Genomic DNA, 12,627 nt, shown 5'->3' with positions numbered 1-12,627 from the left:
ATCCTGTGGTCAGAGCCAACTAAAACTATCTTGTTGGTGGAGCTCACCGTCCCATGGGAGGAGGGAATGGAGGCTGCTAATGAGCGGAAACGTGCCAAGTATGCAGACCTGGTAGAAGACTGCAGAGAGGCTGGGTGGAAAGCCACCACGTATCCTGTTGAAGTGGGATGCAGGGGCTTTGTAGGGTCCTCAACGGTTCGCCTGCTCCGCGAGATGGGATGTACAGGAGTAGGGTGTCGAAAAGCCATTAAAGAACTGGCAGAGGAGGCAGAAAGGGGCAGCTTTTGGCTGTGGTTAAGGAGGAAGCATAGGAGTTGGGGGCCAAGTGACACCTAGGGCATCAGCAGGGGGTGGCAGGGAGTGATCCCTGCCATCGCTCCGCCACCAGGAGATGTACTGGGGTTAAAGGAGCGAAACATCCATGACTGGTGGTCCCCAGCTGATGACCCGTTTCATGCCCTAAAGAGGTGGAGCACAACTGCACAAAGGCACCGGTGGAGGTGCGTCAGGCAGCAATGCCCAGCAGGTCGACCATCAGCCTGTATTTTGATAAGGATGTAGTTTTATGTATTGGTTTCATACATGTTTTTTTTTTCTGATTTTTAAACTAATCTCGCTTGTAGTTGGGGTTATATGAAGGTAAGAGAAAGGGATTATTTTTTTTAAATAATAAAACGGATTAAATAATCTTGTTTTGGCACTGGCACGTTCTAATTTTTCTAGATCAGTGAGACCAAAGAGAGACATGACGTGTGATGCCCACCGTGGTTTTTCAGCCTTTTCAGGCCTTCACCACTGATGGTATAGGCCCCTGGTATAGCTTGGAGTTTGGGTTAGAGTTATGGTTTGGGTTAGGATGTCTGAAATGTAACAAAAAGCCGTTCTATCCCCTGCCCCAAGCAACAATGGTAAAAATAGAATTTTTTTAGAAAACAATACCTAAAATGACACGAAAAAGAAAGTTTTGCTATGGACACAAAAATATTTATAATAATAAATGACACAAAAAAGACATTCATGCTCAATGACACAAAAAAGCAGAAAATCGTGTTAAAGGCGCTCTAAGCGAATCTGTGTGACGTTACTTTTTGTTGATGATTGAACTGTTTTCAATCAAACGGAGCGTAGCTAACTCCTCCCCCTCCCTTCCGTGCTTTCATGAATGCCCCAAACCCTCACCCCCAAGTCCTTCTTGTCGTTTATTGGCTGGAACACTTTGTTAACGTTTCTGGTGCTAGGTTTGGCCACTTTGTTTTTATTGCAGTTTGTGGAGCCTAGGCTGTCTACAGAGATCGCGTTTTTTACAGTTTGATCAGCGGACAGGCAGCAAGCAGATAGTGAGGAGATGTTTGCTGTATGTAAAAGAAAATGTTTTATGGTTTAAAACGCGTGAATTCGCTTAGAGCACCTTTAACACAATAAAATAAATAAATCAATGTAATATTTTGTGATTGATCAACTTTGCCACGACGAGTCCACAGCTTGAGCTGGACGTAAGGTAAGCATTACTAAAATATTAAAACCATGTCTGCATTTGTGATCATAGAAACAAAAAGCGCTACTCTGCATACTTACAGACTGGTTGTCAAAAGCGGGTGGAATTATAATAATGACCGCCACGTACTTGTCAACCGGCCCAGGAAGTAAACTATTGCTACAATTCGTGTGGTTGTTGTTGTCCAAGAAAAGAGATTTAAGTTGGAAACAATAACTCGCGTCATCAATACTTTGGAATTTGTACCTATTAACATGTACTAATACACACTTACACACCAAAGGAAATGTAAACCATGAATCGGATAATTGATGCTCTTTAATAAGCATTGTGTGTCTTAAACTGTAATAATTAGGAAAAACATTTGAAAGGCACTCATTTTTTACCTTCTTATAAATATGTAACCCCTCAAGAATTCCATGAAAATCTAATTTACAACCGTGTAGGAAAACAATTTACATAATGTAATAAACTCTCTGAGGGCTTATTTCCATCACAATCCTTGGAGAATTGCAAGCGGTCCATTTACTTTGGGGTGGTTTCCCAGACAGGGCTTATCGTAGTTCCAGACTAAATGCATGTGTGAGCTGCCTTAATTAAAAAACATCTGCCACTGACATATTTTAACATATATCAGTGTTATTGTTTTGTCTCATGATGCACACCAGCTTTGCTTTAAGATATGTTTATAAACGCTACATAATGTCCTTATATAACTTAGTCCTAGTCCTAAATTAACCCTGTATGGGAAACCATAAAACTAATTCAAGGACTAAATCCTGAACTGTCCTGCAACACTTCATGATCTGCTATGAACAACCACAGCAATCCCTCCTCCCATGATTAAGCTCCACATATAAGCCCACAACAGGGATTTTTATGAATGATTTTATGATGAGATAGAAAACTTTTATGTCTAACTTAATTTCTTCATGGCCTCATCTTTGATTGATTAAATAGCTTGAAAGGTAACTATTACATCATGGAAAAGCAGCTTTTATTATGTTTTAAGTCTGTGATTTGAGATTTTTATTTGCATATCTTTTCACCAAAAAATATGCATGGGTGGTGCTTCCTGTCAGATTATGTTCAATCATAGTCTTATTTGTAAGGTCTAGCGATTGTTCCAAAACCTCTTGCACTGATTATGCCTCATCTCAAGCTATGCCCCTGAAACACACAACAGGTACAATTACTGTCATACCTTGGTCACTCTGAATAAAAAAATCCCCAAAATAGATATACACTGAGTCAAGGCTTTCACTATATGGAACAAGTTGTGATTAAATGGAGAGTATATAAGTGGCTGAATATCTTACTTTCACACATTCATTGTGTGATTTTCTTTGTTACCGGCTCTGTAAGAGTGCTACTAAAAATCAGTTCCGTTTATATTAAATTACAATCCTGGTATGCAACAGCCAGTTTCTAAAACCTTTACCTGCTTTTTAAGATCAGATGATGTGGATATGCCGTTTAGTTTTGTTATTCTAGAAAAAAGGAAACTATTTGATCTAAAGGAAAGTTTAAACGTGTGCAATCCAGTATGCCAATGTTTGATACACTGTAAAAAATGTGTTGCTGCCTTAAAATCTTTTATTTAATCAACTTAGATTTACAAGTCAATTACCTTGACAAGAGATGAGTTATTACAAATTATAAAATAAATTTGACATATTTTAACTATATTATAAGTTAAAACAACTCATCTCAAGTCAAGATGAATAATATTAAATTGAAACTTTAGTTGATTAAAGCAAAACATTTAAGGCAGCAAATAATTTTGACAGTGTAGCGTAATATAAAATTAAATTCTTGTTTTGTATTAAATATTTTATTACTGTCCTGCGTCTTTGTTCAGTTTCTCTTCTGAACGCTCTGAACTAAAATGATAAGCAAATGTCTAAACAGTTGCTCTAGTACACTGTAAAAAGGATGTCAAATCAACATATATTTTATGTTACTTTAACTTGACAAATTAGGTTAAACAATTTAAACTCTTTTTGTAACTTATGTCAACTTAGCAACCTGGAAGTTAGTCGGCAAAGAGACAAACAAACAAAAGCCGCATTCACATTAGCAGCGACTAGCATTAGCAGAGCGACGCAATCTCATTCATTTTAATGGAAGCTCGGCGGCATCCGGTGACACAAATGACAGTGACCGTTGGCGACTGGATAGGGTGTGTCGAGTCGCGCCACAAAGTTGAGAAATTTTTAATTTTATGAAAATTATGAGCAACTTTTGGGAGTGACTACCAATGAGAACGAAGCAGTGGAGTTACGTCATTTGTCTCTCGCCAGTTACTAGAGTGGATGTTTGTTTATGACAACCATGATTCAGAAACGCCTCTTTTGAAAGAGACGAGCGACACATAGCGACAAAGACGCTTAGGGGTTGAGCACACCAAAACATTTAAACGCGGCTAAAAACACCTTTAACTACGAGCCGGTTAGTTGCTGTGGTAATGTCCCGCCCCTCCTCCACTGTGATTGGACGGCCGGGTGAAAACTGACATTGACGAGCTGAGCCTTTCACCCGAAGTTGAATATTTTTCAACTCTAGGTGCTCAGCGCTGAAAAGCCACCGAGCGCTGGTTTTCAGCGGGAAAGAAAACCGCTAGCTACTGGCTTATTTGAAAAACCCTGAGCTTCCATTGAAAACAATTGAAGACATGCGCTGGCCACTGGCATAAAAGCTTTGATGTGCACGCCCCCTTACCCTAGAGTCACATTAGCTAGAAAAGTGAGCAACACCGAGCGACAGGCACTTGCTTGATGGGTGTTCCTTGGCTAGTATAATCTAAAAGCGGTATCAAAAGTCACTTCAAAGGTATTGTTAAGTTACAAGAACAATGTTTTTGGATTTAAAAGTATTTATTTCTCAATAAAAGTAACAAAATATATTAAATAAAATGACAAACTTATCAGATATATACAGAAATATGCATTATCCGCCATTTTGAATTATTGTCATGCTGCCCCTTCACTCCGATTGGCAGTCGCTTTGTCGCATCGCTCAGCATTTGCATGAAGTTAAACTTTTATTAACTTTTTCGCGTTTTCTTAACTTTCTCACGTCATACGGCTGCAAACGGTCACTTTCGCTTGTGCGGCCGGAAGTCGCCAGGTTTCCATTGAAATGAATGACATTGCGTCACTATGCTACTGCTGGTCGCTGGCTGTCTGAATGGGGCGTGAGGGGTTATAATGTGAATGTACCCAAAGACGACATGCTTGTTGCTTTATGGAGTGACGACAGTGGGTGAAAAAGAACCAATAAAAGAGTCCAATGACAAACTCGAATGACATATAAACAAAGAAATAAAACTTTGAGAGTAAGTTTTGTGACCGCTTTACCCTGTATCATCGCGCCGTCACTCTCCTGCTGCTCCCAGCTCATGCCAAGCAAGGAGACTACGCAGTTACTGCATAACATACAGTAAGTGCTGCCTTTTGTTGTATAAACATCGTCTTAAGTTAAGGCGGAGTAATGAATAGTGTATTTGCATTTTGCACGGGAGTAGAAGATCGGATTCATATCCCTTTTGCCAAGACGCATTTTTGTGGCCAATTGTAATCAGATGACGTGACCAGGCCCAAAATTAAAAATCTTGTTCTCATGTTGATATACTAAAACATGGACTCGTCATCTGTGTTGTTTCCTGGCATCATTGGGTGTTTCGGGTCTTTTAACAGACACCCTCTTCCCGGCGACCTGACCGAGGTTGATCAAGCCTTGGCCTGTTTCCAAGTGGCATTTTGCACTGCAGCCCCAGACGTCACCTCTTTTCAGCGATGATGCCCGTTCTGCAGCCTCCATGCTGTTACTGATGGCTCTTCTCCAGCATGCATCAATTATTCCAAGCAATCTGTAAGCCTGAGAGAATGGCCTACGAATCCTCAGCAACCCATCTTCACAGGCATGAACCTGGTTTTCCACCCATTCAAGCGGCAGGCCCCTCCTTTGCCTTTTCCATCCTCTCCTCCCAAGGCACACTTAGCTGTAGTAAGATAAACCGCTTCATAGACTCAGATAATGTCTGGTCTTAGTGTGGTCTGGGTGATGTGTGTTGGAATTTTCAGCTGTCTATCTAGGTCAACTTTCAGTCTCGTTGCATTGTAGAGCAAGCTAACAGGCTTTCTTTTCCTCGTTGGCTGCTCTTTCTCCTTGAAAAATTCAATCATCTTGCCTGAAGTGTTGGCGTTTCTGCTCCCGCTGATCCTCTTATTATTATACTTAATTATCACAATTTAAAATAATGAAGGTAATGTAGCCTAATTATAATATACTGGTCAAATCATAGGATATTTCTAGACCTACAGTAAAGGCAACTTTGGAACGTATAAGCTCTCAAAATGTATTGCTGTCGTACACTCACCTAAAGGATTATTAGGAACACCATACTAATACTGTGTTTGACCCCCTTTCGCCTTCAGAACTGCCTTGATTCCATGTGGCATTGATTCAACAAGGTGCTGAAAGCATTCTTTAGAAATGTTGGCTCATACTAATAGGATAGCTCTTGCAGTTGATTTGTGGGATGCACATCCAGGTGCAAAGATGCTCTATTGGGTTGAGATCTGATGATTGTGGGGGCCAATTTAGTACAGTGAATTCATTGTCATGTTCTAGAAACCAATTTAAAATTATTTGAGCTTTGTGACATGGTGCATTATCCTGCTGGAAGTAGCCATCAGAGGATGGGTACATGATGGTCATAAAAGGATGAACGTGGTCAGAAACAATGCTCAGGTAGGCTGTGACATTTAAACGATGCCCAATTGGCACTAAGGGGCCTAAAGTGTGCCAAGAAAACATCCCCCACACCATTACACCACTGCATTAATGAGAAATTGAACAGGTGTTCCTAATAATCCTTTAAGTTAGTGTATATCAAGTGCACCAAGTAAATAACTTAGATGTTCTACATTATAATAAATGTTTGAAAGGATCTTTTCTCTGGCAGAGGCACCTCTCATCTGCTTTATTGCATTGTATATTTAAGTTGGATCAACTTAAAATTTTACTTTATGTTTACTTCAGGTGAAAAATTAATTGTTAATTTATAATTTTGTAGGTTTTACCAATTGATGTAAATTTTTAAGTTGATAATTTTCACTTGTTATAGTGTACTGTAAACTTAAACATTTTAAATATGGCAAAAGTGTAACTAAACAAGTGAATGGGATATTTAAACAATGCATTTCTCAAATGTATTATGAAAATCTTTCCATAATCTTTCCATAATATTTTCCATGTTTAAGTGCTAAATTGGGTCTCAGTGCTTCTGTCAACCTAGAAAATGTGAAAAAGAACAACCCAGTAACTTTTAGTTTAGTTTTAGTAAACCGTTCTCTTCAAGCTTGTAAAAAATAGGTCATTGAACGGTGGCTCCCCTTGTGATGTCAGAAGGGGATCTTACTTACCCTTAATCTGCACTATTCAACCACAGCACTGCCATTTAGAGCAGAGATCAGCTCATTTGCATTTTAAGGGACTCACCCAAAGTGGCAAATTTAATATGCTATAATAAATGATCTATATAATATTTTGAGCTAAAACTTCACATACGTACTCTGGGGACACCAAAGATTTATTTGACATTTTTAAAAAGTTAAATGTTCCCTTTAAAGCAGATGTTCAAACGCTACTCAAAAATATAATTTGGGCTTTTTGGGCAACATCACGTGACAGAATGCCTGATATAGGTGCATGTGCTTTGTATTCTGAGATAAAAAATAACTTTATATGGTGTGAACATCATATAATTAATAAACAATGGCACTACATTTCTGTTTCTTTTTGTAGAAGTTTAAAATGCTTTAAATTATCAGAATTTCCCCTGTGATGGACTGTCTATTTTTCCAGAAAAGCTCCAGCCCACCTGTGACCCCGCAAAGGTAACATTGATGGATCATCAGTTTCTGTATGAATGTTCTTATTTGCAACTATAGTGACTCATATTTAAATCAATTGAAAAACATGTCATTTTTCCTTTTTTTTATTCGGTTTTCACATATAGTTAAACCTCAGAGTCTTCATTTCAATCTCCAGCTCTGATTCACACATTTGTAAGGTTAGCTCAACGCCTGAGTGTATATGTTCTGCTTTGATATTTCTGCTTTGCTTTTGAAGGTGTGAAAAACTGCAGCTGCACGGTTGCTTTAGCTTCACTATGAGGGGAAACATCTCCCCTGATGAGACTTGTGTTCAACTTCCTGTCTGAACTCAAATCTCCCAACGAATCTCTTTTTAGATTTCAAATAAATTCAATATTAATTATATAGCGCTTTTCACAATTGTTTAATTGTTCCAATGCAGCTTTACATTAAAGGGGGGGTTTAATGGTATTTCAAGCATTCTGACTTATTAACACAGTTATAGAGTTGTTTCCTCATGCTAAACGTAGGCAAAGTGTCAAAAATGCAGTTGGGCGTGTTTCAGAGTATTTCTGTGCCGAATGCACTTCGCCAGGGTTCGTACAAGTTTCGGCAAATTTTTTCGATTACGGTTCTAACTGACGTTTCAGGGGTTTTCCATACGTATCACTTCTTTATATGGGCTTCCGCCGGAAAACTTCCCCCGGAAAACCCCGCCCAGCCGTCAGTCAGCGGGAGACGCTAGAGCTTGCTAACAGCTTATCACGCCACTCAGCTTTGTTTAATTTCAAAAGTCAACAATGGCACAACAAGAAGTGTGTTTTTGGATGTAAGGAGAAGACATCCAGCCTCATGGAAACAATGGATATAGTTTATTATCCGGATTAGCAGCGGAGTTTTGCGTGTGTGTTTGATGCGGTGGATTTTCAGAACCGGGTCATGACGAGTTACACGTGAGACTTCTGTCTTATGTTGGAAATAGGCGCGTGTATATTATATAAATGACACGAACATGTAGTGAATCATAAGTTAAAAAAGTGTTGTATAGTGTTGCATGACTCGTACTCGCTCCTCCCGTGTTATAACTCCTCCTTCTTCATTTTTTCGTACGTTATCGGAAAGATTCGGTAAAGCTAATCTTTCTTTTATAAATCTGATTAAACTAAAGACTCTTCAGAGATATAAAGGATGTCATACTACTCTATAGGTACTCCAGATTAACATCAGAAATGCAGAAACAGCGCGTGTTACGTGAGCTTTAATAAAAACAAGAGAAAACACAGAAAAATCTGAGGAATTTTTACTATTTTAATAGAGAAATACTTTAGAAAGTAATCAAACAAATTATAAATCAATCATTGCAAGGTGTAAAAAAGATTCTCAAGGACCATAAGGAAAACAATTTTGAATTAGCACCAGAGAGACAGCATTTTTAAACAAACATTAAAAGCATTTTTTATGTCTGTAATAAAATAGGTTCTAAAAATATTATATCATAATAGTTTGTGATTATTCTACAGACATGAAATTAAATTAACTTGTGAAATTAACTTGTGACAAAGTGCAAAAACAGATGCACATTGCACACATAACACATAACACGCATAACAAGTGAGACAAAACACACCCACGCTCACACACCTTTAGACTGTATGACCACAAAGTAACAGTGTCTTCTTATGAGCATTAAACTGCCGTTATTTCCTCCTTGCTGTTACATTTGACTTTGTTAGATCTCGAAGACACAGTTTTTGTGAGACAACACAATGGATGTTCACAGCTATTTGACTATTTATCCTTTTCTGTTGGTCGCATGTTTCAAAGTTTCAGGTAATGCTTATTTATCTGCTGCAATCAAATGTATATATTCATATCAAACATTCATATATCAAATTGATCAGTTTGTATTTGTTAAATCTGTAATAGCATGTTATATCCTTTGTTCTAGATTGCTCTGAAGTGTCTATTGTTGGAGGAAAAGATGTGAAAAAACTTGATCCATGGATGGTGTCGATTCAGAAGGATGAGCTTCATGTGTGTGGAGGAATTCTTATTAAAGACCAGTGGGTTTTGACTGCTGCTCACTGCAAAGAGTAAGTCAATCAATTTTTCAAGAAATATGATCTATTAATGATCACCAGCAATTTTAAATCTTGCTGAAGCATGAAATTTGTGTTCGCTGTGCATCTTTTATGTTGTTCATTGGCTAATAATAATATAGACGGTTTCAGCAGTAACAACATAAACAAGCGGCTTTTGATGTCCACACATAACTTCCGGTAAACTCTGCTAAGAATAAATAACAACAAAGTACTTTAAACGTAGTTTATTTATATAACAAGCAAAATAAATAACATGTAGATTACCTAGGAAATCAAAACATTTGTTATTTTCAACGAGGTATTTGAACAAAGGGTTCAGTTTCGCAACTAGTCAGACCGTTAAAAAACTGAAACCGGAAATAAAGTTCGGACAAGACGCGTATCGCGTCACCACACGTGCGTCTGATAAAACCGTCTATATAGGCTATATGAGTGACGAGTGACAGAACTGTCTAAAAACTGTTTTTAATACAAAAATTTATTCATCTCAGTGTTTCCCACAGGATTTTGAGATACTGTGGCGGTGATGACGTCACACGCTGATTATACGTCATTGCGTCAGTTTTTACTCTTTGATCCGTCACATTATATTGCATTTTAACACAACTGAATGCTATTTTTACATAGTTTCTGTTTTGTTGTCTATAAAATAGTGACTAAACAGGACCCAGTAACGACCCACGACGATGTTTAATCCAATCAGCTCTTTCTTTAACTGCTGCTAAAAATGCGACATTGTCTGAAAAAAATCATCATACGTTTACATTGAGGCTGTACTGATGTTGCTCTTCTCATCAGTGTTGTTGTATTATGAGCACTTTTTTATTTGAAATACGAGTGGTAGTTTTATTGTATATCGCAAAAAGCGCAAACAATACGCTGAGCGCTCGCTGCAATGAATTAAGCCGTTCTAAATAGTACAATTAAAATGTTAATGGGAATCATGAAAAATCTATTTGTGGCGGCCACTGTTGATTCTGTGGCGGCCCGCCACAGATAAATGAATATATGGGAAACACTGCATCTTTGGCTGCTTATTTACATTCCTATATTTCTTTTCAGAGAGCCCATAGAATCTGTGACAGTTCTCATTGGGACTCTGTCTCTGAGTAAAACTAAAGGCTCTCAGCGAGTTGGCATTCTCAGTTATGAGCACCCCAAAACATACAATGATCAAACTAAACAGGATGACATTATGCTCATTAAGGTATGAATAAGTTTGAAGAGCTTGTCTTTTAGACATGTTGATTATTTCCCACAGTTTGCATTTTAACGCTGTCTTTATTGCTGTAGTTAAAGAAAAAAGTGAAAGCAAAGCCCAAAAAACTCCCCAAAAAGGAGCAAGACTTTCAACCAGGAACAAAATGTGTTGTAACAGGTTGGGGAACTAAGGACGCAAAAGTTTCTCTGGCTTCTGATAAACTCCAAATGTTAGATGTCACCATTGTGGACCAAAAACTGTGCAACCGTTATTACAAGGATGAACTTGTCATTACAAATGATATGCTGTGTGCAGGAAACACAGAGAAAAACCGAGGCACTTGTCACGTATGTTATATTTTAATCTTTCATCTTATGGCTGATTGCAAGTTCTTTAAACTGTCTGAAAGAGGAAAAACTGTTTTTTTGTGTGTTTGTGTTTTTTTAGGGAGATACCGGTGGACCACTGCAATGTAAGAAAAACCTTGTTGGAGTCGTTTCAGGGTCGAGGGGATGTGGTGTTCCTGGGAAACCAACTGTGTACACTTTTCTTTCTAAAAAGCACATCTTCTGGATCAACGGCGTACTAAAAAAACAATTCAACACCACAACTTATTAGGAACATAGGGGATAGTATAATATCTCATTAGCTGTAAGCAGTCAGGATATTTTTGCAATAAGTATGAGATTATTGATAAGTTTGTATTTACAAAGTGTCTGCTAATTTTTTGTTTAACAAATACAAGTATCTGATATTAAAGTAATACATTGTGCTTTATTTTTTATTGATATCTTCCCTTGATATGTTGTTAATAACTGGAAATTTTGTTCATTACATTAAACGCATTTCACACCAAGAAGAAAGTTGCCATTGTTTTTTGTGTGTGATAGCTTTCATTAATTCAAAGTGTCAAAACAAGCAAACACATAATAACCTCATCAATGCTGAGGACAAATGAAGAGTTTGGTTCCAAAACGCGATAAACGCCATTTTTGAAAAAAATGAGTTACTGCCAAAATCAGTATTATATCAGGTCAGTAGTTAAAAGTATATAATTAATTTTACGCAAAATCCAATACCCGCCGTGATATTCTGTCATCTTTTCTCCCTTTTTTCCCAAAATGCGACAAACGCCACTCCTCCTTTTTTACAGAACGCAATAAATCCATTTCTGATATTACAGCGGACCATTCATGCAATGTAAACAAACATGGCGGCGCGCTGAGTACACGGAGTCCTAGTTTTCCTCATCTACTTTGTACTTCGTGATCAACAAACAAAACAAAATACTTTAATAGCATTGCCAAACCTGTGATGGTTTTCTGTGACGGGAAAGAAACGTAAGCCATCAACAGCTAATAATTTCCGCGAGAGGCACTCGGGTGCTTGTTTTCCAGACAGCATCAAGCTTCTCATGCTAAAACATTGTGTTCTTAATATAACAAAGTAAGTGTTTTGGTTAATGCCATTAATGTTTATTTTTTAATCATTGTATACCACTAGTCAACTAAATAAATATAAAATGGTAAAGATGAATGCACATTTATACATTGATTTAATAGATTTATAGCATTTTGAAATAAAAAACTGTCATGGATTTATTGCATTTTGTGGAAAAAATAATTAGTTTTTATAATAAATCATTGAAAATCAAGTTATGGATTTGAATTTTTTATGTTTTTATAACCTAAAGATGCTATGTGAAAGTTTGTAACAGAAAATAGTGGTTTTCATCTTGTCACTTTCTTGGTAAAGAAAACACGTTTTTACCGAAATTTGTCAAAATGGATTTATTGCGTTTTTGGACCAAAGTCTTCAAATTGAACTTTTAAAGGTGCATTATGCAGAAATGCAATATAATATACATAACTTTATTATCATTGGTGTAAAAAGACTTTACATAAAGAACTGTATTGTTTTTATTACCTTAGAATGAGATGAGCCTTT

General features: G+C 37.4%; 1 protein-coding gene across 2 annotated transcripts; it reads left to right on the top strand.

The window, feature by feature from the left end:
• Window positions 1-7,554: 7,554 nt before the first annotated feature.
• LOC129423192 (granzyme K) lies at window positions 7,555-11,403 on the top strand. Of its 2 annotated transcripts, none has more exons than XM_073871707.1 (5): window positions 7,555-7,574; window positions 9,326-9,470; window positions 10,542-10,686; window positions 10,773-11,027; window positions 11,128-11,403. In XM_073871707.1, the coding sequence occupies exons 2-5, from the start codon at window positions 9,382-9,384 to the stop codon at window positions 11,296-11,298; spliced, it is 660 nt and encodes a 219-aa protein (XP_073727808.1). In that variant the 5' UTR covers window positions 7,555-7,574; window positions 9,326-9,381; the 3' UTR covers window positions 11,299-11,403. The 2 variants fall into 2 exon arrangements, with proteins under 2 accessions (XP_073727808.1, XP_055035382.2); XM_055179407.2 differs by lacking the exon at window positions 7,555-7,574 and adding an exon at window positions 9,065-9,207.
• Window positions 11,404-12,627: the final 1,224 nt, after the last annotated feature.

Source organism: Misgurnus anguillicaudatus, chromosome 9, assembly GCF_027580225.2.
Source record: "Misgurnus anguillicaudatus chromosome 9, ASM2758022v2, whole genome shotgun sequence".
Classification (NCBI taxonomy): Eukaryota; Metazoa; Chordata; class Actinopteri; order Cypriniformes; family Cobitidae; genus Misgurnus; species Misgurnus anguillicaudatus.
Note: the sequence above shows the minus strand (reverse complement) of the source record. Positions and strands in the feature narration are given on the sequence as shown.

Excerpts from the sequence above, each read along its gene's own strand:
- LOC129423192 (XM_055179407.2), top strand. The coding sequence starts at position 9,144 with ATGGATGTTCACAGCTATTTGACTATTTATCCTTTTCTGTTGGTCGCA. Across the intron at positions 9,471-10,541 it reads ACTGCTGCTCACTGCAAAGA|AGAGCCCATAGAATCTGTGA; the intron begins GTAAGTCAATCA and ends ATTTCTTTTCAG. Across the intron at positions 11,028-11,127 it reads AAAACCGAGGCACTTGTCAC|GGAGATACCGGTGGACCACT; the intron begins GTATGTTATATT and ends GTGTTTTTTTAG.